This window comes from Pseudonaja textilis, chromosome 4, assembly GCF_049901715.1.
Source record: "Pseudonaja textilis isolate UNSWEBS1 chromosome 4, rPseTex1.2, whole genome shotgun sequence".
NCBI classification, from domain to species: domain Eukaryota; kingdom Metazoa; phylum Chordata; class Lepidosauria; order Squamata; family Elapidae; genus Pseudonaja; species Pseudonaja textilis.
The window spans coordinates 37,835,419-37,860,256 of record NC_141993.1 but is presented as its reverse complement, the minus strand read 5'-3'; the positions used below and the strand labels follow the sequence as shown (position 1 = coordinate 37,860,256).

At 35.9% G+C, this 24,838-nt stretch overlaps 1 protein-coding gene across 3 annotated transcripts in view; it reads left to right on the top strand.

Moving 5' to 3' along the window:
- The window catches only part of PLPP4 (phospholipid phosphatase 4), a 122,954-nt gene that overhangs the window by 43,422 nt on the left and 54,694 nt on the right, over nt 1–24,838 (top strand). For all 3 annotated transcript variants that reach the window (XM_087932641.1, XM_087932642.1, XM_087932643.1), the window contains exons 3-5: nt 7,890–7,980; nt 9,749–9,812; nt 10,687–10,811. In XM_087932641.1, the coding sequence (XP_087788767.1) occupies nt 7,890–7,980; nt 9,749–9,812; nt 10,687–10,811 (280 nt within the window). The remainder of the gene's footprint in view (nt 1–7,889; nt 7,981–9,748; nt 9,813–10,686; nt 10,812–24,838) is intronic.

The following is a 24,838-nucleotide window of genomic DNA, read 5'->3' as shown; positions in this document are numbered from 1 at the left end:
TGTTTCACATTATGTGTAGACATCCAGAATAAGATGAAGCATAATACTGAAGTTGCACATAGTTACTCCAGAATGATAACCTTGTTCATGTCTAGTAGACCAAAAGGGGAAGGCTTTCCAAAGAAAGGAAAGCCATGTACCCTGTTTCCCCCGCCCCCCCACCTTTGCAACATAAGTATTGTTCAACCAGATTAAACCTAACTGACCTTTTGAAGTTGGCTATGCAATTCATAGCTTGATCCTGATGCAACTCTCAGACAGTCCTTTCTTTGAAAGCAGCACAAGCAAATTGAAATGATGAATGGTGTCAGTATTCCAGCACTAATGAAGCTTATGTAGCTTGCGGGAGAATCTGTGAAGAACGGCATATTTCACGGCACACAAAACCCCAAGTGTTTCCATTTTACCTGACCTTTTGATTGTAAATGAGCCTGTTACTTGGTTGCTGTTGTAAACTGGAGTAGAAATAGAGCCAATTCAGGTAAACAGTTTAATTGGAAACCATAATACCTTAATTAAAAATAAAATAAAATGAGCATAAACCCTTGGTAAAAAACACAGCGTATGATTGTTTTGCAAAACTATTTTGCATTTTGGTTTGTTATAAATGCCTCACTAAGACAGAAAACCCAGGACGATATGAACAAGAAGACTTTGTGCCAAGCCTTAGTATAACAATTTACGATATGGATTCGTTCAATGTTTTCATTTTCTGGTAAACATTTTCATGATGTTCTGTTTATGAAGTGAACTTTGTGATTGGAAACCTATGTTTCTTGTGGAGGATTCAAACACATAAGTATGTGTGTGGAGCTACAGGATTCTGAGTCAGATGTATGTCTTCATGCTGCATTAAATCTGATAAGCCTTATATTTCAAGAATGAATGAAGCAGTGCGGACAAGCGGCAGCTCCATGAAGTCCTGCCGATTTCTTCAAGCCCTGAGGCTCTTAGGAGCCAAAAGTCACCCTGGACGGGTGGTAAAGGCAGAGGGATGCTTCAGTGGTTGCGAGGAGAGTAGAGTCTCCTTGACTGACCTGAAGAAAATCCCACCCGCATGGCTGAATTGAAGCCAGGAAGGCAGCTGAGATAGAAGTGAAAAAGAAAGGAAAGATCTTGTAACAGTGTGCTTTTCTTGGTAAGAATCATTCCAATTTCTGCAGTGGAATTTTCCTTGGAAAGTGGGACTCAAAGGAGGAAATTAGCTACAATTAACGATCGGGAATGACTGTCAGATTTAGTAAAAATAAATATTGCAGCTAGAAGTAACAGAAGTAAAAGGACAGATTGGATTGGTTAACCCAAATTTCTGGACTGTATTTTTACTACTACTCAACTTGAAGAACTTTGGGAAACTATTGGAAAACAATCTTATTCAGAGACATATTGATTGTAGTTAAAGTGTTTTAATTCAGCGAGTTTTGCTCTCTTTCAATAATGCAGCATGCCTTTGAACATCCTGTTACAGTCTATTGTTTACAGAGTAATAGCAGCAGCCATCAGAGCAATAAATTCCTCCCACCCAGTAAATCACAGCTGCTAGTAAAACAATTAACCCTTTCCTTGCAGACTCTCAATACTACCTCATTACTTTAATCAAACACCGATTAATTCATTACCTCAAAACTTGCAACTTTTCTACCTTATTACCTATATCAATGATTAGATAATCAATTTCTATAAAATAATTTATTAATGGTTTAATTGATTTATTGTTTTAATTGATTAGTGTGATTAGAGTGTTTAGTGCAAATGGTGTGATTACGGATTAATTTAAAAGATCAAGATTTATGTAATTTAATTGATTAGTAAAATTAGTGATTTAGTGAATTTAATTGAACAGTGGGATTAATGATTAGTGTAATTAATTGATTAGTGATTAGTGTAATTAATTGATTAGGCTGTTTGTTGCTTAGCAAAATTATTTGACTAGAGAGAATATTGCAATTGATTGATTGGTGTGATATTGGCTATATTGATTAAATATAAATTGTTTCATTAAGTAATTTAATCAATGTACCATCTTAACAAACCTACCATGCCAAGAAAAAATTCCAATGCCAAACCACAACCTAAAGAGAAAGTAATCCTCACCAATGAACCACAAGACTCCTGAACATGTCTTAAATGCTACAAAACTCTAAAGAATAATGAAAATTCCATCAAATGTTCTCTATGTAACAAATACGCTCATCATGACTGCTTGGGATTACCCAAGCAAATAATTCAATACTTAGAATCATCCAATGAGTTTCCATATCTCTGCAAATCACGCAGACTCAAACTGGATCTGTTTGAAAGAGTTGATACCATAGAAACACAAATAACATCCCTTGACACCATAGTAGCATCCCGGGACGCTTTAAAAGAAAGATTATCCAACCCTGAAAAAAAAGACACAATGCAAAAACCTGAACATCCAATAGCTACAAACCACATATCTACCCAACAACCACAGCCCAATCGACAACCCAACCCACAAAAAAACATAAATCAGATAAATAATGATATCCCAGTACTCATCAGAGAAGCTGTTGAGCATGAACAGAGCGCCATCTTATTTGGTCTAGAGGACATCAATGACAATGATGACATCACAACTGTCCAAAACATCATCAGTGATTATCAAGCATCAATCATCTCCCCTGATGAAATACTTGACATTTCCCACATTGGCCAAGAGCTCAAAAACAGAGACGGCTCTGTGGCCCCACACTTCTGCAGGGTCATTTGCAAAAATGAATCAAGCAAATGTAAATTCATTTATACTATAAATTCACTTGCCAAAAGCAACACCCAACCATAATAACTTCCATTCTCGCCCTGACCTAACCATACAGCAATGTGCCCGCTCCTGTGTACTCCGCACTGAACTCAAAAAACGTCCAGACAATGGAGAGAAGGAGCTGTACATTGACTACTGTGCTGACAGTATCAAAAGTAAGTCACGCAACCCGCAACTCAGCTTTAACCTTCAACCACAACCCTATCTCAACCAATCCACCATCACCCAAGACTAGGCACTCATGCCCCTAACTACCTCAATTTCAACTACTGCTGGCCTTAAATGCAAGCCACTCAATGCAAGAAGCCTTGTGAATAAAATACCTGAAATTCTCCTCTTACTAAATATGGCTAAATTCTAAATATTTGTCTCTGCAACATGGCTCAACGCATTTCTCCCTGACTCTATTACCACAGTAAGAGACTATCATGTTTACCGATCAGATCGTGAAATTCGTAGAGGAGGTGGTGTTGCTATCTTCTATAAAAACTCTTTATATCTAAAAACATCCAAGTTACCCAGGAGCTTGCTCTTCCTGAGACCATCATCTGTGAACTATCCTTAAACATCACTTTTCAATTCTTACTATGTTAAAGAGCACCTGATTATGACATCAAACATATAAACTAGCCAAATTCATTACTAACATGGGCAACAACCTGCCCACATGCTTTTATCTTTCTTGGTGACTTCAATCTACCTCATATTAACTGGACCCTAAACGAATGTACAGCTGAACCCATACATGCAACCTTCTACAATGCTGTTACAAATCTGGGACTGGAACAACTGGTAACCAACAATACTAGACTTAACAACTGCCTCAATCTCATCTTCTGCAATAGTTTGAATTTAATTTACAGAATACAAACTAAAGAACCCTTTTCTAACAGTGACCATAATATGATTGACTTTTGTCTCAACATACGCCCACACAAAAATCATCACAATGACCTAATCTCCAATTATAACTTCAAAAAAGGAAACTATGATATTATAGGCAATGATCTCTCATCCCTTGATTGGCAATCTCTATTCACTGGATGCAATACTGTTGAAGACCATTACAACATATTTTTAGTTGAAGTCAAAAGAGTCATCAAACTATATGTATCAAGAACAACTCCCAAAACAAAACAAAAATACCCATAACAATAAGGAAACTTCAATCCAAAAAGAGATCACTCTGGCGGAAAAACAAATCTGGTCACATTGCCAACTTCAAAAGCCGATACAAAAAATTACGCCATCAGATAAAGACAATGCACCAATTATCACATTAAATAAGAGGAAAACCTTCTACGCACCAATTTAACCTGCGCTTTTTACAATTTTGTAAACAACAAATTAAAAGACTCAAGGTCCATCCCATCCCTGATAGGACTTAATGGTAAAGACTGCAACGGTGACACCATTAAAGCCAACCTCTTTAACACATTCTTCGGCTCAGTATTTGTAAACAGCAATGGATCATGCCCAGCATTTCCTAGCCTAACCACAGGAAACTACAATGATCTAATACAGATCGATTTTACAGAAGACAATATTGAAAAAGCACTACGCAATCTAAAACCATCTCTATCTATTGGACCGCACGGAATATGTTCTTACTTCTTAAACAAGCTATCCACTCCATAGCAGAACCTCTAAGCATAATCTTTGAAAAATCTTTCAGGACCAGCTCCTTGCCAAAACTATGGTCACAAGCCATGGTCATCAACATCTTCAAAAGGGGAGACCCCAGCCTAGTTGAAAATTACAGACCAATCTCCTTATGCTGCGTCACCTGTAAAGTCATGGAATCAATTATTAACCAATCCATTATCCTCCACTTAGAGACAAACAACCTACTCTCCAATAAACAATTTGGTTTCAGAAAAAACAATAGACGCAGTCTACATAGACTTCTGTAAAGCCTTTGATTCAGTGGTACATGACAAACTAATACTAAAACTATAATCTTATGGTATCTCTCGACACCTGCATAACTGGATAGAAGCATTCCTGTGAAACAGACAACAAATGGTCAAAATTGGGAGTGTCCTATCAAATTCTGTACCTGTTAATAGTGGTGTCCCCCAAGGCAGTGTTCTAGGACCAACTCTCTTCATACTCTACATAAATGACCTCTGTGATCATATTAAGAGCAACTGCATTCTCTTCGCTGATGATGTAAAGCTATTCAGCCACAGACAATACCGCTACCCTTAAAAAAGACCTTGACTATGTATCAGAATGGTCAAACAAATGGCAACTTCAAATCTCAACAAATAAATGTTCTGTCTTACATATTGGCAAAAAAATCAGAAAATAAAATACAAGCTGAATAGTCAAGACCTTGTTGATGATCCAAGCTCTGTAAAGAACCTTGGAATACTTATCTCTAATGATCTAAGTGCTAGAGCCCACTGTAACTACATAGCCAAAAAGGCATTAAGAGTTGTTAACCTAATCCTACGTAGCTTTTTCTCTGGTAATATCACACTACTAACTAGAACATACAAAACATTTGCTAGACCAATACTCGAATGCAGCAATTCAGTCTGGAACCCACATTACGTATCTGATATTAGCACAGTTGAGAAAGTCCAGAAATATTTCACAGGAAAAGTTCTCCACTCCTCTACTCGTTGTAGAATACCTTATGCCACCAGACTTGAAATTCTAGACCTAGAAAACCTTGAATTATGCCATCTTCAGTCTGATCTAAGTATGGTATATAAAATCATACATTGCAATGACTTACCTGTCAATTAATACTTCAGCTTCAACATAACAACACAAGCACACAATAGATACAAACTCAAGGTTAACCGCACCAAACTTGATTGCAGGAAATACGACTTCAACAACAGAGTGGTCAATGTCTGGAACACTCTACCTGACTCTGTGGTTTCTTCTCCAAACCCCAAAAACTTTAACCTTAGACTGTCTACTATTGACCTCACCCCTTTCCTAAGAGGTCTGTAGGGCGTGTGCATAAGTGCACCAAAGTGCCTACCATCCCTGTCCTATTGTTTCTTTTATTTTTCTTATATGTACCCATTTCATGTATTCATAACTACATATATACTTATACCTATTATCTTGTAAGTGATTGACAAATCAAAATAAATAAATAAAATAAAATAAAAAACAATTTATGATATGGATTTGTTCAATGTTTTGATTTTCTGGTAAACATTTTCATGATGTTCTGTTTATGGAATGAACTTTGTGATTGGAAACCTATGTTTCTCGCTGAGGATTCAAACACATAAGTATGTGTGTGGGGCTACAGGATTCTGAGTCAGATGTATGTCTTCATGCCGCATTAAATCTGATAACCCTTATATTTCAAGAATAGCTTTTTAATATGTTCTGTGGACTTTAATAAGAAATTGAAATTCCCTCAGCCCTTGAGGAGGATAGTGCTTGTTTGCTTGGATCGCAGTCTGTTGTCCCATCTCCATGGATTCATTTATTTTTTTATCCTCATCCTATTTATTGAAATATTTTCTCAATACCATTTTATATATGTACAAACACTATCACTCCAGACAACTAGAAATGTTCTCATCTTCGTCATATTTTGTAGCATTATTTATTCTTAGATGTGGAAGAGACATCTAGCTTGAAATTTATATAAATTTCCTCTGCTTGCATACCCCAAACCTATATACTAAAGCAGAGAAAGCAACAATGGAATATGATATATTCTCTTATTTTGATATATTGATATACAGTACCGTTTATTCGGGTAAATATGCAAGAAAATAAGTGCATACAAAATTCTTGGGGTTTGGAGAAATGATTGTGAAAATGGAATGGCACTAAACAAATGAAAGTGAAAAAAATGAAATTGAAAAGAAAATATGTCATTATATGCAGATTTAAAGAAGGTTCTTCACATAGTGAATAATATCTTTCCTAATACTCTATGTTATGACTGTTGGGTGTTACACGATCAACTTTTGCAGTGATCATTTCTGGTAGCGGCAGAATGTCATGGTGGCCTAGAGATGAAGCTCTCGCCTCACAATCAGGAGGCTGTGCTTGCAATCCTAGGTAGCAGCAGATATTTTTCTCTCTGTGTGTTTGCTGTGAACTCCACATAGGCATCAGGAAGGGCATCTGGTCAGTAAACACTCAACCTCCATTCAATTGCCCAGACTACACCTCATGCAAGGGACTACAAGAAGAGAAAAGAAAAAAAATAGGGTGGTGGCAATGTGAAGATTCTTAAATAAATGGAAGCTTTTGTATGAAGTATTGATAGAAAAGCTGTAGTTTTCTTCATAAAATCATTCATGCCAGCATAATGTTATACTTGCTTCCTTGCTTGCCTGTTTTAGAAGCTTTCTATATTTGATTCCTGGGGTTTATTGAATGTGAAGGCTGGGTGAGCTGTCATGCCAAATAGCAGGGAACTATACATGCAACCACATCATGAATCCAGTAGAATTTGGACCATTGAAGTTCTGATATATTTCTCTCAGATAAGATGAGCAACTGTGTATTTTAGCGCATCTATGAGGGCGTCCTAGACCATTTTTGTGAATTTTAAAGGAGCAATCAGAGATTTGTTTAGGGTAGCAGTCTTAAAAATAGAGAAGGGGAAAATGAGGTGCAGTTACACAAGGTCTGTAGAATTCTTTTTAAAATCAAAAGGGGCTGAATTGTCAAGTGTACTTTCTGGAAAATAAACCTTTATGGGGAGAAAATGGATTGGAAAGAATAGTTCAATTATTAAAAATCAGAATATTCAGTATGCATATGTTTCATGTACAAAATATATAGGATATACTAAAGCTATGAGTATTTCTGGAAAATCTTTGAACTGATGTTTTGTAATGTATTGCTTCCTTTTCAAAGTTTGGTTTTTATTTTGAAAGCTGATCATTGTTAAGTTTACAGTTCTAATTTGTTTGTATCAGTGAGGATTCAGAATTTAGTCTCTCTTTTCATAATAACAGTATAATTATTATTATTTTGTTCTCGGACTTGTGCAGCTTTGTTATCAGTAATAACAGATGATCAGCCCATCTAAATGAAGCAAACTGGAAATTACTATTTCTGATGGAGAAACACAACAGTAACAATTAATATGTTGTGTCTGTCATAGGCCATTTCATTCCTGACACCCCTGGCTGTCATTTTTGTGGTGAAAATAATCCGGCGCACAGACAAGACTGAAATTAAAGAAGCTTTGCTAGGTATGCGAAGAATAATATTAAATTCTGTTTTAAATGATGGGAATTTTTTTTTCCAGAAAGAAATGTTGAGTGATTAAAAAACTTCCTTTCAAAACTTTGGTATCTGTACTAGTAAATAACTGGAAAATATTATTATCAACATCATCATCATCATCTCCTATGGCCTTCGGTTCTCCTCCCCTCATTTTTACACTTACTAGGGTCTTCTCTTTTGCATTGATTTTTCTAAACTTGTTACACTGTATTGAAAGAGGAATACGCAAACAATATGTTCTATTCAAATCAACAAAAGGCCTTTTCTCCCTTGGGAAAAAAATTAATTGAGTTATCTATTAACTAGACAGAAGGAAAGGAGAAAAAAAAAGATATAGGGAAGAAAAAAGATAGTAATATTTAATTAAGCCTTTTGAGTTCAGGAACCTTTTTTTTAGCAAGAAAACTTTGAATGTCTGACCTATTTATCATTATGAAATCTTATAACAGATTAGGAGAATTCAGTGTCTCTTATTAATCTCTACTCTAAAAAGTGTGTGTCTACAATGAGACAAAAGAAGGAAGAAGTTATTGCTTTGTCCTTACTGACTGAGCAGACTGCACAAAGTCCTTTCAATCAGTGGGCTCAAAACATTCATTTTTTTTTAGTTCCAAGTTTCACTTTGGCAGAAGGGAAAGTCTTATAGTCACTAGCTTGTTATGGCTACAGGCTTCCACTTTTGATATATCCGCTTGCTTTCAACAGTGTCTGCCTCTATTTAATGATTAAAACTCAAGTTTCTCATTTCAAAGGTAATTATTTTTTGAGAGGAGAAATTACCATCTTCTTTTCAGGTAAATATGGTTATTTGGATTTGCAACAAATTTTATGATGTTCTTAAAAAACAATTGATGAAAGTACTTTAGTTTTCTTGGGCCTCTGGAAATATCTGAAGCAATTATTGAGTGATCCAGTATTTCCTAGTTTTGTATTGATATTCTGTAATCCACAGTTCTGAAAGGTAATGGAGCGTTTTTTTTAAAAAAAGCCAGCAGCTCTTTACATCTGATGAAATCATTTCCTTATGTCTGCATAGACAGTTCAATTAGTCTAGGGGTTAAGACACCTAGCTAGAATCTGGATGACTTTAAGCTCTGGTCCCATCTTTGGCATGAACCAAGCTTGGTGTCCTTGGAACAGTCACAATTGCTCTCACCCTAAGAAACAGCAAGCCACTTCCAAAAAGTGTTGCTAAGAAAACTGCAGAGTCCAGATGGTCCAGGCAGTTTCCAGGAGTTAGCATTCACTAGAAGGCACACAGTGCACAAAAAAGTCAATTAAAAAAATAGATAAACAGCTAAAAAGCATACCCTCCCCTCCAAAAGATAATAAACACATTGCAAGACTGCAAATCGTGGTAACTCCATTGTGAAGGAGAAAAAACTTGTTTTAGTTGATATGGAGTAGAGTATATCAACTCTTGCTAGCTATTTATACAACCCTTCTCATTGGCAGCAAATTGAGCAGGAAGGAATGGTTTATTGATTGGTTGTTGATGCAATGGGATCAAATATGAATCCATCTTTATCCTGAAGGCGAAATTTGTGGGTTCCCAAGGCATAAGATAAGAATTCACTATGCCAAAAGATCATAGGAAAAAAATGGAAACATTTCATATTTTATCAAATTATCAGTTACATTTTCTGAAAACATTATAACAGCCTATTTTTGAGTTCTGATTGCAATTTAAAGCATATCTTGTAGTTTTATATGTTTTTTTTTGTTTGCTTTTAGCTGTGTCCTTGGCTCTTGCTTTAAATGGACTCTGCACGAACACTATTAAATTAATAGTGGGGAGGTAAGTCCTGAGTAATTATTCAATATAGGTTGCCATAATGAACCTGGATGAAAATGACAAGCAAAAATCTTGCTTTGGAGAATACCCAACTCCTGAAAGACATCGGGTTGCTTTTCATCATTATTGCTACTATTATAGTACATGTTCTTGTAAAGGTGGACAAACTAATGGGCAATTAAATGAAAACTGGTAAAATTAATGCTTTGTAGATTGTAGACATGTAGAAAATATTATGTAGTGCTTCAGATTAGATTAGATCACTTTAGATTAGATCACTTTGGAGCACCCAGGTACACAATTTAGCACCTGTCTACAATACCTTAATGAGTATTGCAATGGGAAAAAAAATACTCAGATTCCCCACCCCTCCACTGTATGTAGGGAGCAGAACAGGAAATTCCACAGAGGTGTTTAGGTTAAAGCAGCTTCCCTTTTGCTTTACTTGTAGAAATGAAATCTTTTATGGGAAAATGTAGAAGGAATTAATTTTAATTGCCTTCTCCCATAAACCCGGCTCAGTTGAAATCAGTTCATTGCATGATACCAATATGAATCCTCTGTTTTCTTCATCTTTTAAAAGTGCCTCGTGTGGTCTTTTCCACAAGATTGAAAAAGCCAATTAACTTTTGAAAATGGTCTTTTCATATAAGCCTCTTGGTTTAACTCTAGGCGGTTAGAATTCTTAACTGCTTCCATGGTCACAATGCTTTGGATGAAAATAACTAATTAATTTCCCTCAGCTCTTTGTTGCTCCATGGAAAGCGGGGGGAAAAAGAGCTTCCCCAGCAGAAATAGTCAGCTTCGTATAATGATCACTTGGAGGCTTTACTAATGACTGCTCTTCCATACCAAATGTCCCTGGGGTTTCTTGCAGGCCGCGTCCCGATTTCTTTTACCGCTGCTTTCCGGATGGAATAATGAACTCTGAAATGCACTGCACGGGTAATTCAGATGTTGTGTCCGAAGGGAGGAAAAGTTTTCCCAGCAGCCACTCCTCCTGTAAGTTTTATTAAAAGATGTTGTTCTTTGCTGTGATTCTTCCTGCTTCCAAGGGGATATAGGAAAGAGAAGACATGTGTGGGGTAGACAGAGAGAGTGCCACCAAATTGAATGGTGAAAGCACTGGATGGGGCAATGACACAGAGTGGAAGGGCTTATACACTTTTCTCACTGTCTGCTGGGTATGATTTTGAGGTTGTTTTTAAAAGTGAGTTAAAGCCAGAAAAGCCAAAGACACTGGAGATATTTGAAGGAGGAAAGAAAAAGCATCAGTCTTTGGCTACAACTCTCCCTCTTGATTTCTAGGAAAAGTAGAAATATTGTGAATCCTATGTGGGTCTGGGTCAGAAATAACAACTCGGATATAACTGCTTATGCTTCTGGGGACTTTCCATTTAAAGTGTTGGATGAGACTGATATGCGTCCTGAGGAACTTACTAGATGTAATAGCCCTTTCTGGAAGAACAGGAAGCAGCCATAGTCAAGAGGCCTTTCACACAAATTTATCTAGTGTGCTAGTTGTACCTATTCCTAGATCAGGAAATCCTTTCAGATGATTGGTACAGGTAGTCCATGACTTACAACAATTCATTTAGTGACTGTTCAAAGTTACAAGGGCACCGAAAAAAAGTGACTTATGACTGTTTTTCACAATTATGACCATTGCAGCATCCCCATAGTCACGTGATCAAAATTATGACTGTTGCAGCATCCTCATGGTCACGTGATCAAAATTCAGGTGCTTGACTCTACTGGCTCATCTTTATGACAGTTGCAGTGTCCCAGGGTCACGTGATCACTACTTGTGGCTTTCCGAGAAGCAAAATCAACGGGGAAGCCAGATTCACTTAACAACTTGTATTACTAACTTAACAACTGGGACAATTCATTTAACAACTGTGAGAAGGAAGATTGTAAAATGGGGCAGAACTCACTTAACAAACATTTCACTTAACAACAGAAATGTTGGGCTCAATTGTGGCTGTAAGTTGAGACTACCTGTTGTTGCTTGGATTTTTTATGCTGTTTCTCAGTGATTAGTTGTTGCTTGATTTTCAAATGGAAGTTTCCCACTTGAGTCATTTGGAATCAGGCAGCCTCTAAGCAAAACAAAATCTACAAGACACCTGCACAATATATGAGGCTACAATTCTAATGCTGAAATATTTACCTAGCCTTTGTTTAGTATTAATTTTTGCTATTAAGTCTTTTTAAATCGCTAAACGTTGTTGGTCAGTTGCAGTGAATACAATGTATCCCAGGTTGTGCAGGATTTTTATAATATGGGCACACACTTTCCTAGAATTCCTCCCCATTCCAAAGAATCTGTTTTTAAAGGATAACTTTTAAGGTAACAGAACAGGAATTTAATTAAAATAATTGGGAAAAATCATGTCAAATACTTGCAGTTTAATTTCAATTGATTTGAATGTTTTTATTTGAAGTCATAAAATATGTGTCAAAAATGTGATCATTGCTATTCTTAGTGGAAAAAAATATATCTAAGAATTACAGTAATATATGTATATTATTCTATTTATAAATGTATCTATGCATATACACGTACACTATATACAGACACACACATAAACACATGATAATGCTGTAGGAAAATGCCTAAGTTATGTATACTATATATGACAAATTATAAACTAAACAAATGCAAATGAATATCAGTACTGCATGTGTGATGCTGTACGACTTTTTTAAAAAGTCAGTTTTCTAAGTGTATTGCATATAAATGAGTAATAATCCACTTTTCAGAACGAAGTAAAACAGGATCACTGTTGTTGAGATGGCTGCAGTCCAGATTTACCAAAGGTTCTGGGTAAATTCCTTTAAATTCTCAGAACAAGTTGTCTCTCTCTGCTTCTGTCCACTTTGTTCTGATTTTCCCCACCAACAAACTATTGGCAGATGAACAAAAAAACAACAACCCCACCATCATACAAGATTGTATAAAATTGAGTCTGCTTCTTCTTTTTGCAGTCCTAAATGCACACATAAGACATTAAGTAATAGCATATAATTTCTTTTTCAGCAAATAAGATTGTTTTGTAATGGTTGATTTATACGTTCACATATGTATGTATATGTCATCAAATGAAGAAGTAAACTCTCTGCATTACATTATGAAAAGATGTGATGTTTATGTAAAAGCACAATGTGATGTTATCCTAGGGAGCCCTGCTTGCAAATCATCTTTACATTAAACTAGAGATTTGGAGAAAGACATTGAACGGTAGTTCCCCTTCCCTCCACTTTGCTCTGTATGGACTTAAAGCAATGACCTTTCTTCTTATTGGGCTTGCTCAAGATCAACAATGATTTTACATTGTTGTTAATGAGATCAGATGATTAGCAAAATCAGAGGGGTTGTGCCCTTTGCTTTATCGTAGGATAAAACTGTCATAATTCCTGATCATATTGATCACCAGGCCAGTTTAAAAGAGCGTGAGACTCCTCAAAACTGCACAGCTGCACTTTTTTTTGCACCCAAAGACAACCCATGGAGTGTGCCTCCCTCCCAATTAAAGAACACTATATCCTTTGTACAATATTTTTTTAAAACCGGTTTGTTGTTGCTGTTGTTTTCTTTTTCCTTTCCTTGCTTTAGAAAATGCAGTAGAAAAATTTAGTTAGCTGTCTCACAAAAGAATAAAAGTTGCTATCTATTTCTTACATGAGTTAAAACAGCCAACTGCATTTTCAAGCTTGGTTATTGTCTCATGTTGGAACATAGGAAACATCTAATATGTAACAATTGTAATATGATGTCTGTTTACTGTACTGTCAAGGAAACTTTTAAGAAACATTGAAAGGATGTATCTTTTGTGCGTCCAATGTCAATTAAGTAGCTGCAGTGTGAAGCTGCATTTTCTACTGAGTGTTTGATAATATGTTTGATAAGTTTTTGTGAAACAGTGCATAGTATTTAACTCCTTTGTCCTTTTTTCTGGTCAAGTTATGCCAAATATTATACATTGCCATCATAGGGTAGTTGTTACAACCAATTAATAGTTTGATTGTCCACTTGTACATCTTCAGAAGAAATCATTTTTTCTTCTTTTTGTTGATGAGAGATACATCTATCTATTAACCGGATGTAGTGATTATAGAATTCCTCCATTTCTTTCTCTTCTTCTTTTTTAAAATTATTTTTTATTATGCAATTTCCTTTGTTATATATAAAATTTCCATATCCACAATGACAGTGTACTGTCTGGGTACAATTTCTTTTAAATACAAATAACAAACCTTATACACACATTAATTATAACCATTATTCTCTAAATCTATTCATCATAATCTTTGCTTATCCTTATTAAACAATTTCCATTATGTAATTAAACACAGTTTTATCATATAATTAGTTAATATCAAACCTTATAAACATCACATTTATCACCATTATTCTTCATGTCTAATAATCATAATATTTCCTTATCCTATTTATTCAACATTCATTATTTAATTACACACTTACTTCATTTTTATTTACTTATCATTCTGAATTTTAAATTTCTAAGTTCTGCTTCTATTTTCTAACGATTGATAAAATAATTCCCAAGTTAAAAAGTATTCTGTTTCCTCCTTATACTTAATCTTCAAACTTAATCTATCCTTTTCAGCACATTCTAATATTTTCTTTATTAAATTTTCCTCTGTAGGTATATTTTCATTTTTCCAATTTTGTGCATACACAATTCTCACTGCTATTATCACATGCCATTTCTTTCTCTTCTTTACTTCTTGGACAAGGTAATAAGTCTCCCCACATTCCTGCCTAAATCCTCTTTAGAAACAAAAAACCTTACTTCTTAAGGGTAAAAGTTGCTGAACAGTTGATACAGATTTATAGTCCAGCTATTTTTGATATTTGCAAACATACATCACCCAACCTTTTGAAAAATGTTGTTCTCCTTCCATTTTATTAACGAGAATTGTGCTAGTCTAATAAACCATATGGCTTCTGATCAACCAAATGGTAAATGGCCTACAGGAGAAAAACCTGCAGTAAATCACGCCATTTATTCCTGGCACCAATTCACAGAGGGGTTTGGGTTTTTTTTTTGCAGGCTAATTATGACAGTATTAAACAACACTTTGTTTTATTTTGTCAGCCTGTACTTGCTGCCTGAGAAAATACTGTCATTTTTGTATTTTTATACCCTCTTTTTTTATATTGTTCAAATGAGCAGGAAGACAATTAGCAGACTACACATGAAATAAAGTAGCGAACAACAGCTGACAAAAGTGTGCAAAGCATGACAAAAGACCTAATTTTGTACTGTCAGTCATTTCTCAGTTGCTGGTATCTGTCTTGTTGGCTGTAAAAAAAAACTACGTTTAGGAATAAAACAAAAGTGTTTCAAAATGAATACGGTTGCCTCACTAATTCTTTCCCCTCCCAACCACCTGGTAAAATATGTTAAGCAAGCTTTTTGTGGTTGAAAGTGGATGTAAATTTGATCTCCTAATCCCTGTTTACCTATTACAGCACTTCTGGATCTTTGATGTCCAGCATTTTCTAATGCAAATTTCTTATCTGTGGATTTCTTTTGCATGTATATGTAGGTGAATTCTTGGCATACAAGTGCTATGGTCTCCTGGCATTTATTCTCCACCGTGCATTTCCAGCTTTTAAAAATGGTGGTGTATTTACTCATTATTTCACAAATCTTAACACACACGCACACACACACACGTTTTGGATACCTGACCATCAGGTTCATTATATCTGTTACTACTTTTGAGCAATATCTCTCTAAAACCAATACACATTTTTTGTAGCTGCTAGAAGTAAGTTGTAGCAGACAAACTTCTAAGTCATAAGTAATTAGACTTGTAGAACTAGATGATTCTGTTGTTTGGAGATGTAAAACATTCTATATAGAGCCTTGGTGGTACAGTGGTTAGAGTGCAGTACTGCAAACTACTTCTGCTGACAGCCAGCTGCCTGCAATTTGGCAGATTGAATCCCACCAGGCTCAAGGTTGACTCACCCTTCCATCCTTCTGAGGTCGGTAAAATGAGGACCCTGATTATTTGGGGCGATATGCTGACTCTGTAAACTGCTTAGAGAGGGCAGTAAAGCACTATAAAGTGCTATATAAATCTAAGCGCTATTGCTATTGCTATCCTATTGCAGTTCCCTGTTTGGAACCTCCTATATCAAAATAAAAGCACTTCACTTCAGATTCCACCATACCCATCTTCTCATATCAACCTAAAGCAATTAAGTTTTCAGAGTACTATTAATGAATTGGGTTGCTCTCTGGGTTCTTTATTTATTTATTAAAGCATTTATATGGATCAAGTCATGTGGCTCTGGACAAGAAAAAAATCATAATCAACCCCTTACAAATCAATATATCATTAAAACAATAAAATGATGATCAGAACTAAAAAAAAAAAGAACTAATATTCTTTTTAGCTCATCAGCTGGGGACTTAGAACATCCTGATTCCAAGGGGCCTCCATAGAGAAGGCAGACTTCCTGAGATGACATTCCTTGAAGGAACCCGGAATGTGTCCTCTTTATTGCATCCAGAGGTCAATAAGACATACAATAATGCATTATGATGTTGTGCAAAAGCTCCTCCCCTCCTCCTTCTCCTCCTAAGTCAGAGCTTATTAAACAAAATGAGAAGATTTTTTCTTAGCTTCCAGCACTATTTTTTGAAGGATAGGAACAAGGCAGAGACTTCTGCAAAAGATGATATTCCTTGGCCTCATTCATCTACAGATTCATTGAGCAAAGGAAGGTATAATGCATATTGCAAATATAGGTGGTTCTTTCAGAGGATATATTTCTTCTAAGCAACAGCATAGGAAAGGGAAAGGACAGTTAACTTTTACTATAAGTGTAAATTTAACTATGGAAGAGGAGGTTGAAAAGAATGGACAACCACTTGTCTGGAATGGTATTATAGGGTCTCCTGGTTGAGCAGAGGCTTGGACTAGAAGATATCCAAGTTCCTTTCCAGGCCTGTTCTGATTGGGTTTTAAATTAGGCCAGGGGCTGCATGAAAGTAAACTGTGAGTGATACGTTCTTATATGATATTAACTGAAAATGACCATGAAAGGATCTCTGTGGTTTGTTGCAAGAACAGCCAAGAGGGAATGGTTGAGCTTCCCCAAAGTAAGGCAGAATTTATCAGACTTCTGACTTACTGGTCCACGTTAACATGCTTAATGTTTTATGATGTCGTTAAGGCTCTAATCCTATACTCATTTACTTTATAATGAAAACTATATTGAACTTGCTTCTGAACTGACATGTTATAGGGTGTGTTGTTAGGGCTGTTCAAAATATGATGAGATGTGGTATTAAATTCAAGGCATTTCAAATTGAGATTGATTTCATGCCAACACAATATTGGTAATGGAAATAACTATTTAATTCTCTGCATCATTGTCTGGTTTCCTATATATGATTTAAATTAAATAAGACACTCACAAGGAATTGGCAGCCTTTCAGTGTTCTTTAGCAAAATAATTAGATGATATCTTCCCCAAAGTCTGGTGGCAGGTTCAAGTAATCAATGACATTATATCAATGCCAGGCCAAGAAGATTTTTTCCCCATAAGGGTGGTGTGTGGCTTGAATCCTGCAGGGTAATTTATCTTCCAAAATGTCTTGCCCTTTGAATATTTACTAAAGTGTTTCTGTTGGACAAAAGTCCCTTGTTAAATATAATCTTGGCTTTAAACAATAGTACGCAGAAAGAGTGTATGGAAATAAACTCTTTTAAAGAGGCTTAGGGTTTTTTTTGCAAGCCAAATCATCCAACCAGATGCCCATTGATAAAATATTGGAAATTAAATCAGAGCAGCTATTTTTCTTAACATCATCCTGCTCTTTGTTACTGTAAATAGATTACTGTTCTGAGCAATTGAAGAACAATTTGTCAGTGCATCAATTTTGGAATTTCCTACTAGTAAAGAATGCATGATTTCGAGCACCAGCTGCAACTTGCAAAGGTTGCAAAAACAACATTTATTTCCAGAATAAAACATTGAAAGTGACCTAAAACTACATTTGGTTCTTTTAGCCCACACATTTAATCCCACTTATTTCTGCATAACATCCAATTAAACCAGCGCTTATAATTGTGAATTCTCGGATAATTGCTTTCTTATAACTGTTTAAGGTGTTGAAGAATAGGAGCAATCTAAACTTTCACTGCAAACCACTTTAGAGCTTTTAAAATAGGATGCAATGTACCAATGTTTTAACAAAGTGAATGTATAGCAATAAAGAGAAAGACTGTCCAATTATTAATAATCAAGACACATTGCATCTATTTGGAGGTGCTATTTGGTTGATTCACATATTCTATGTAAATTGTATGTGCTGCTGATATTTTTCTATACCTATTTGATTTTTTAGGGAAATGTAAAAGCAGGGTGTGAAAGCTTAGAGCCTTTTCCACTGAGGGAAAGGAGAAACGGACATGCTTTCTGGACACAGAGCACTGATTGACACTTTATTGCAAAAGCAAAGAAGCATATTGAAAGCCGCAGCACATCCTACAATAACCCTGGCTAAGCAGAGTAATCCATGATGCAACATTTTATTACAGGCCCTCATGTACTATGGTTAAAAATAATTGCTATCCTTATAACTCCATTAATCTGTTTAATTCTTAATAGCTATCAAAGCCAAAGGCCTTATTCACATTTGAATTCATCCCATTTTATTTGTTTGCACCCATTAATAAAATATGACACAGTCTCTAAGTCTTGGTGTTATGGATACGTTCATTTCTGGATATCTTGCAGCTATTTTAGATTATAAGATCTGAGAACCCAGTAGGAGATTTGATCATACAATCTAAACAGAAGCCTGTGTGATAAGTTTGCAAAAATGGATTGGACAGATGATGAAATTTAACTTTGCTTTCATTTACAGAGGCAAAATGAGAAAAAAAAATCACCATGCATAGTTTCTACTTGAAATTGAAAAACATTGACTGCTGCTGGCCACAAGGAAATTGTCTGGCGGAGTGAAGATATTCAAATAGTATACATAATGCATTTTCCAAACCTTTTTAATTAACTTCTGTCATTTTGAAAACTCTAACAATAATTTGAGTTTCTCTGCTGCTTATCTTTCTATTACAAATAATCGGAAAGCAACATACTAGAAAAGTATTGCAATTTTCTCCTGGCTGTAATGTTCTCCTGGCTGGGTTCAGGGTCCATTTGATAAGTGTTAATAAGTCCTTACAAGTCATTTCTGAACTGGCTGCTGGGTTTGGTGTTTTTTACACATCATTCTTTCCTTTTCACCAAGTTATTCAGATATTTATTTATTTACTCATTTAGCGTACAGCATATTCTCCTGTATTTGCTACACATGCTAGTAATGGTAATGGGTATCAATTGTTGGGATGAGGAGAGGGATAGGAAGTAAATGACAATGTATACATAGTGATATAATTACACAAGTGCTATGACTAACATGCATACTTGCATCAGATATCATAATGCAAAGGAGGCAAATATTTGTGTTATGGCATCATCACCTGTGTAGCATTATATACTGGTGTCACCATAGTTTGATACACCCCTTTAGTAATGGTAATTCCAATTGAAGTCATTGATAGCTGACATCTGGCCTGTGTAACAAATGAGACCTATAAGAGAATCCCAGCAAAGTTTTGGAAACTAGAAGACTTAGACTTCAGGGAGAGAGAGGCCTGGCTGTCAGCATTCCAGGGAAACAAACTCCAACACCAAAGCTCTGAGACAGGCATTTTCTCCAAGCTCCATTTTATTTGAGTTGTCACATACTGGCACATCTGGGAAAACCCAAATCTGAGAATTCTGGATTTTTCTCCAATAATTAAAAATCACAAAATCTATCCCCTGTACCCATCACTCCATCAGAATACCCAATCACCATCCATTCCAATTTGAACCACTCCTCATCTAGGTGCAGGAATAACATAACTTTGACTGTAAAGAAGAATGCTATTGTGTCTAACTATAAACACTCTACAAAATTCCCCCTCCCAATTTCCCAGGCACAGGCACAATGTGTCATTCTATGGTGCTAATATGGCTTCCAAAGTTGACACTGGCAAAATAAGATGTCTCTGCAAAAAACGGAGCCAATTACTGCAGCAAAGGTAAAAGAATTGATGAGTATGTTAGTAACCTTTCTAGATAAGGAAAGAGCAGGAGTTCACCCATATTGCTTTGATGGTTGCTCCTTGCAAGGCATCTGCAGGACAATTGTCTTCCATGGGATTGAGTGCCAAGAGAGAAAGGGAAGAGCCATCTTGCTCACAATTGTACTGGAGCTTTTTAAAGGACACTAAATTCACAAGCCTCAATTTCTCATCATTTACGGAAATTGCCTATCAACCATCTTAAAACTTAAATAAGTTTGAAAAATTGCCCAAGGAGTTTAATTTCCATTCTGAAAAAAGGAACAATTAATTACAACTTAGGAAGTTAAAGAAATTGAAATAAATAGCAAAAAGCTTGATCTTAGATTTTGATCTCAGAAAGTTGCAGTAGATTAAGGGTCTAATTAAATTTGGAATATTGATTCTTGCTTTAAGATTTTGGAATTAACTGTAAAAATAAGTAGTGCTTGTGGCTTATTTTGGTTAATGTAGTTCATAAAAAGATAAGTAACACTATAATTTTAAAAACGGGACACTTGAGGCAGCTAAAGAGTCTAAGTGGAAAAAAAAGTACAAGCCGACTCAAGTCTTATATCAATATTTGAATGAATGAAAGACCGTTAGAAATAAAAAGGAAAAGGAAGGAAAATAAAGTTAGTTTATTTTATCAAGGTTAAAATATGACTTTTATTTGCAAAATTCCAGCAAATCATTACAGATTGACACTGGGATTGAAAAGTTGATGTTTTATAGATTTGCTAATAGTTGAAGAATGAGATATGGGATTAAGAAATGTCTATATATAAACTTATATATTACTGTATTTAGTAATATAGAAGTTACTAAATTTGTATATATTAGTCAAGAAGCTTGACATATTTACACATTTCTTTTTTATCACATTCTTTTCTCTTTTCTCTTTTTCTTGTACTTTTTATTTTTTAACTCTTCTTTTTGTTTCTTTAAGTTTAGTTTGTATTAGTTTTTATTTTTAGTAATAAAAATCCATAATTACATGGAAATTATAACTCTTATATGCTTTCTTTGTCTTTCAGTCAGAGGGTTTTCACCAAATGCACATACTACCTGACTGGAAAGTCATTAACTGAATTATAAATGTTCCTTTTCTCCCCCTTGAAACAAGATCCATTTTCCTGTTTGAAAGCCACATGGTGATTTCAAACAGTAAATTCTTTAGGACACTAAATTCTTTAAAATGAATTCTCACTATATTTTATTTGCTTATATTTAGTTGCTTTTTAAAGCTAATTTTCTAGCAGAATGACCATCTGAACACTTTTTTAATGGATATGTGTGTGTCAATTTTTTTCATTGTCTCACAAAAAGCTGATCTGTTGTGGTCTGTTGGCCACTGGCCAAATCAGTTGAGGAGGAGGTGTAAGAATCAGGATTAGCATCAAGGCAACCTGAGACCTCGAAGGGGGAAGTGGGAATGGAGCTGGCAGAGAGAGAGAGACAGAGACAGAGACAGAGGCGGAGCCTGGGCCACCAGTCAGCCCTCAGGTGGAGAGTCAACAGCCCCCAGGTCTGGATGCGATTGATGAGGAGGAACAGTTGGGTCCAGTGCCTGACATGCAGATGTGCAGAAGACAGAGAAGAGAAGAGCAGTGGAAATTCATGAACTGATACTTGAGAAGGAAGACCCACTGCTGCTAGTGAAACTCAGCTCTGGGGATAAAAGGCAGGGGGTGGAGATGAATAGATGTGGCAGACAACTAGTTAGCCTGCTTTGAGGGACTAACTTTTTGCTGGGGCTGCTGGCACTCCTAATAAAGGAATCTTTGAGTCAACTTCAGGGGCTTTGATGTGGAGAGCTGGATCAGAACATGATCAAATAGAAATGGAATAGATCCCATGCTATGAAAATTAGTTGACAGCTTGAAGTCCTGACCAATGAAATGACTTTCAGTGAAGTACTAGTTGGAGAAAACCCAAATAACCAAAAACGATCCACCATGCTTTATAAATTATTATCGCCAGGTTTGTACATTGAGCTAAATCAGTGTCTTAAAAAACACTGATTTAAGGTACCCGAGGAATCCTCAATGTGAAAAATCAGTCCAGAATCCATTAATGAAATAATTTCATGTACTTTGTTTTATTTAAACAAAATGTTACACTAATAATTTCATGGAGTCATGTTGAAACCCCAAACGATTCTCAATGAACCCTGAGGTTTTAAGGAACACAGTTTTAATACTATGGAGCTAAAGCAAAATCAGTTCAGCATAGCATGATGTGTGAACATATAATGATTGCTTCCCAGACTAATTAGGAAGTGATTCTGCAAGCTCCTTTCTTATCAATGACAAGGCTCTCCAGTCTCCAGTTCTCCCCAAAAAACAGTAATAAAGCAATATGAAGGAACATTACATTAATGTATATTGGCTGAATCTTGGTAAATATTTCATTTGCTGGAGGTCTTGTAATCCCTTTCTTTCTAATAAATTTTTGCTAAAGAGACTGAGAGAATCAAGCCTAGGAAAGAAATTACTTTTGGTGTCTGGTAGAGGCCAAGAACCTAACAGCCGTATTGTTAGATTTATTAGCCCTTTTCACTGTTCATCCTGGAAAAAAAAAATCTAAATTCACAAGGTAAATAGCAAATATGAAGAATGCCTCTTCGAAAGAGAATAGATCATTTAGCACATTCAGCCAGAATGGGGCTATTGAGAGGACCCCATCCCAAAAGGAACCCAGATATATTGCTCCATGGTAGGCCCGTCTGTGTCTGAGATTTGAATGGGGTTACCCATGAAGACCATGAGATTTGAATAGTTGCATAAGAATTAGTTTTATGGGATAGAATAGAATTCTTTATTGGTCAAGTGTGATTGGACACCCAAGGAATTTGTCTTGGTGCAAATACTTACAGTATACATAAAAAAGATACATTTGTCAAGAGTCAAGAATCATAAGTTACAACACTTAATGAAAGTCATAGGGTACAATAAGCAATCAAGTCATACTAGGAAACAGTCGGTATAGATCATAAGGATATAAGAGACAAAGTTACAGTTATACAATCACAAGTGGGAGGGGTAGGTGATAAGGAGTGATGAGAAGTTTAACAGTAATAGTAGTACAGACTTTGTAAATAGTTGGACAGTGTTGAGGGAATTATTTGTTTAGCAGAGTGATGGCTTTCGGGGAAAAATTGTTCTTGTGTCTAGTTGTGTGCAGTGCTCTATAGTGTTTTGAGGGAAGGAGTTGAAACAGTTTATGTTTAGGATGTGAGGGGTCTGTAAATATTTTCACAACCCTCTTTTTGACTTGTGCAGTATACAGGTCTTCAATTGAAGGCAGGTTGAAGGCAGTCTGTGTCTGGCCTGTTGGGTTGCAGAACCAAACCAGACAGTTATAGAGATGCAGATAACAGACTCAATAATTCCTCTGTAGAACTGTATCAACAGCTCCTTGGGCAGTTTGAGCTTTCTGAGTTGGTGCAGAAAGAACATTCTTTGTTGTGCTTTTTTGATGACGTTTTTGATGTTAGGTGTCCATTTTAGGTCATGTGATATAATAGAACCTAGAAATTTGAAGATCTCTTCTGTTGATACTGTGTTGTCTAGTATTGTAAGAGGTGGTAATATGGGAAGGTTTCTTCTAGAGTCTACCATCATTTCTACGATTTTGAGTGTGTTCAGTTCAGATGTTTTGTTTAAGCATGGAATTAGGATTGGCATGGCATGTTTCTGGTTTTTATAATTTTGCTAATTTCAGGGAGCCTTCAGAAGTCAACCATTTAGAAATTTTCCTTGTTGATAAAAAGAAAAATAAAGGAGGAAAAGGCTTTATTTATGTTCTCTAGCTGCTTTAAATATTCAAGTAGTTTGTTGCTTTTCTCTTGAAGTGATATATACTGATGTAGTTTTTGGTTTTCAGCTTTCCTTTATCATTGTCTACACTGAAGGACAGTCCTGATTCATAAGTGAGAATCTTTATCACACATACTTAGAATAGTCAGTTATTGAGCTAAGACTTTTTGAATGCAAGGTGTGTATGTTACCATAGTGTTACATTTGTTCTTTTTATTTTTTCTCCTTTTCCTGAGGAGTAATGCATATATGGTCTGCATGTGTGCAGTATTTTTACTCAGATGTTAACTGCCACATCATCCTGTACTATTCTTTTTTAAAAAGGTGGCAGGTGAAGGACAAACTATTTCTTACAGTAATTATGCATTTGCCACTTTCACAGTTGAAGGCTAGCCAACGACAGTATCTGCTTGTCCAGATACTGTGCATGGCACATGGACATATTTCTAATCCATAACAAGCTTCTGTAAGCTCCATGAAGTGCAAAGCCTGAAAACAGAAGAAATTCTTTATAGGAAACTGCCTTCATGCAGATGGATTTTAAGTCTTTCTGCAGCCAGCTGTATTAATCTAGGTTTAATTATCACTTGTCAGTTGCTTCTTCTTATGATCCAATTTATCCTGAGAATGTGAAAAGTTAAAAGATCGGTCTTTTGGAGCTGCTATGTCACTCTATAATAACACACCAATATATTTGATTCTTTGTTCCTTCCAACAGTGAACGTTACTCTTAAGATACCAGTCTGATAGTGGAAAATTCACAAACAGAATCAAGGGGACAAGGTTAAGTATTTAACAATATTGCAGTCAGTCAAGACATGGCCATACTGCTTCCACTTCCTATGCAGAGGTATGAAGCAGCTTGACAGCTAACCAGAGAGCCAAGAAGCTGCATTATCATCGTGATCCCAGACTTGACCATGTACAAAGGGGAGGGACAAGATCAGTTTAGGAGTCAGTCATGGGGATGCTGTCAGGTCTGCCTCCATTCAAATTGTAAGAAAGAAAGCCCCTAAGTCCATGGATTTAGAGAAGAAGTACTTT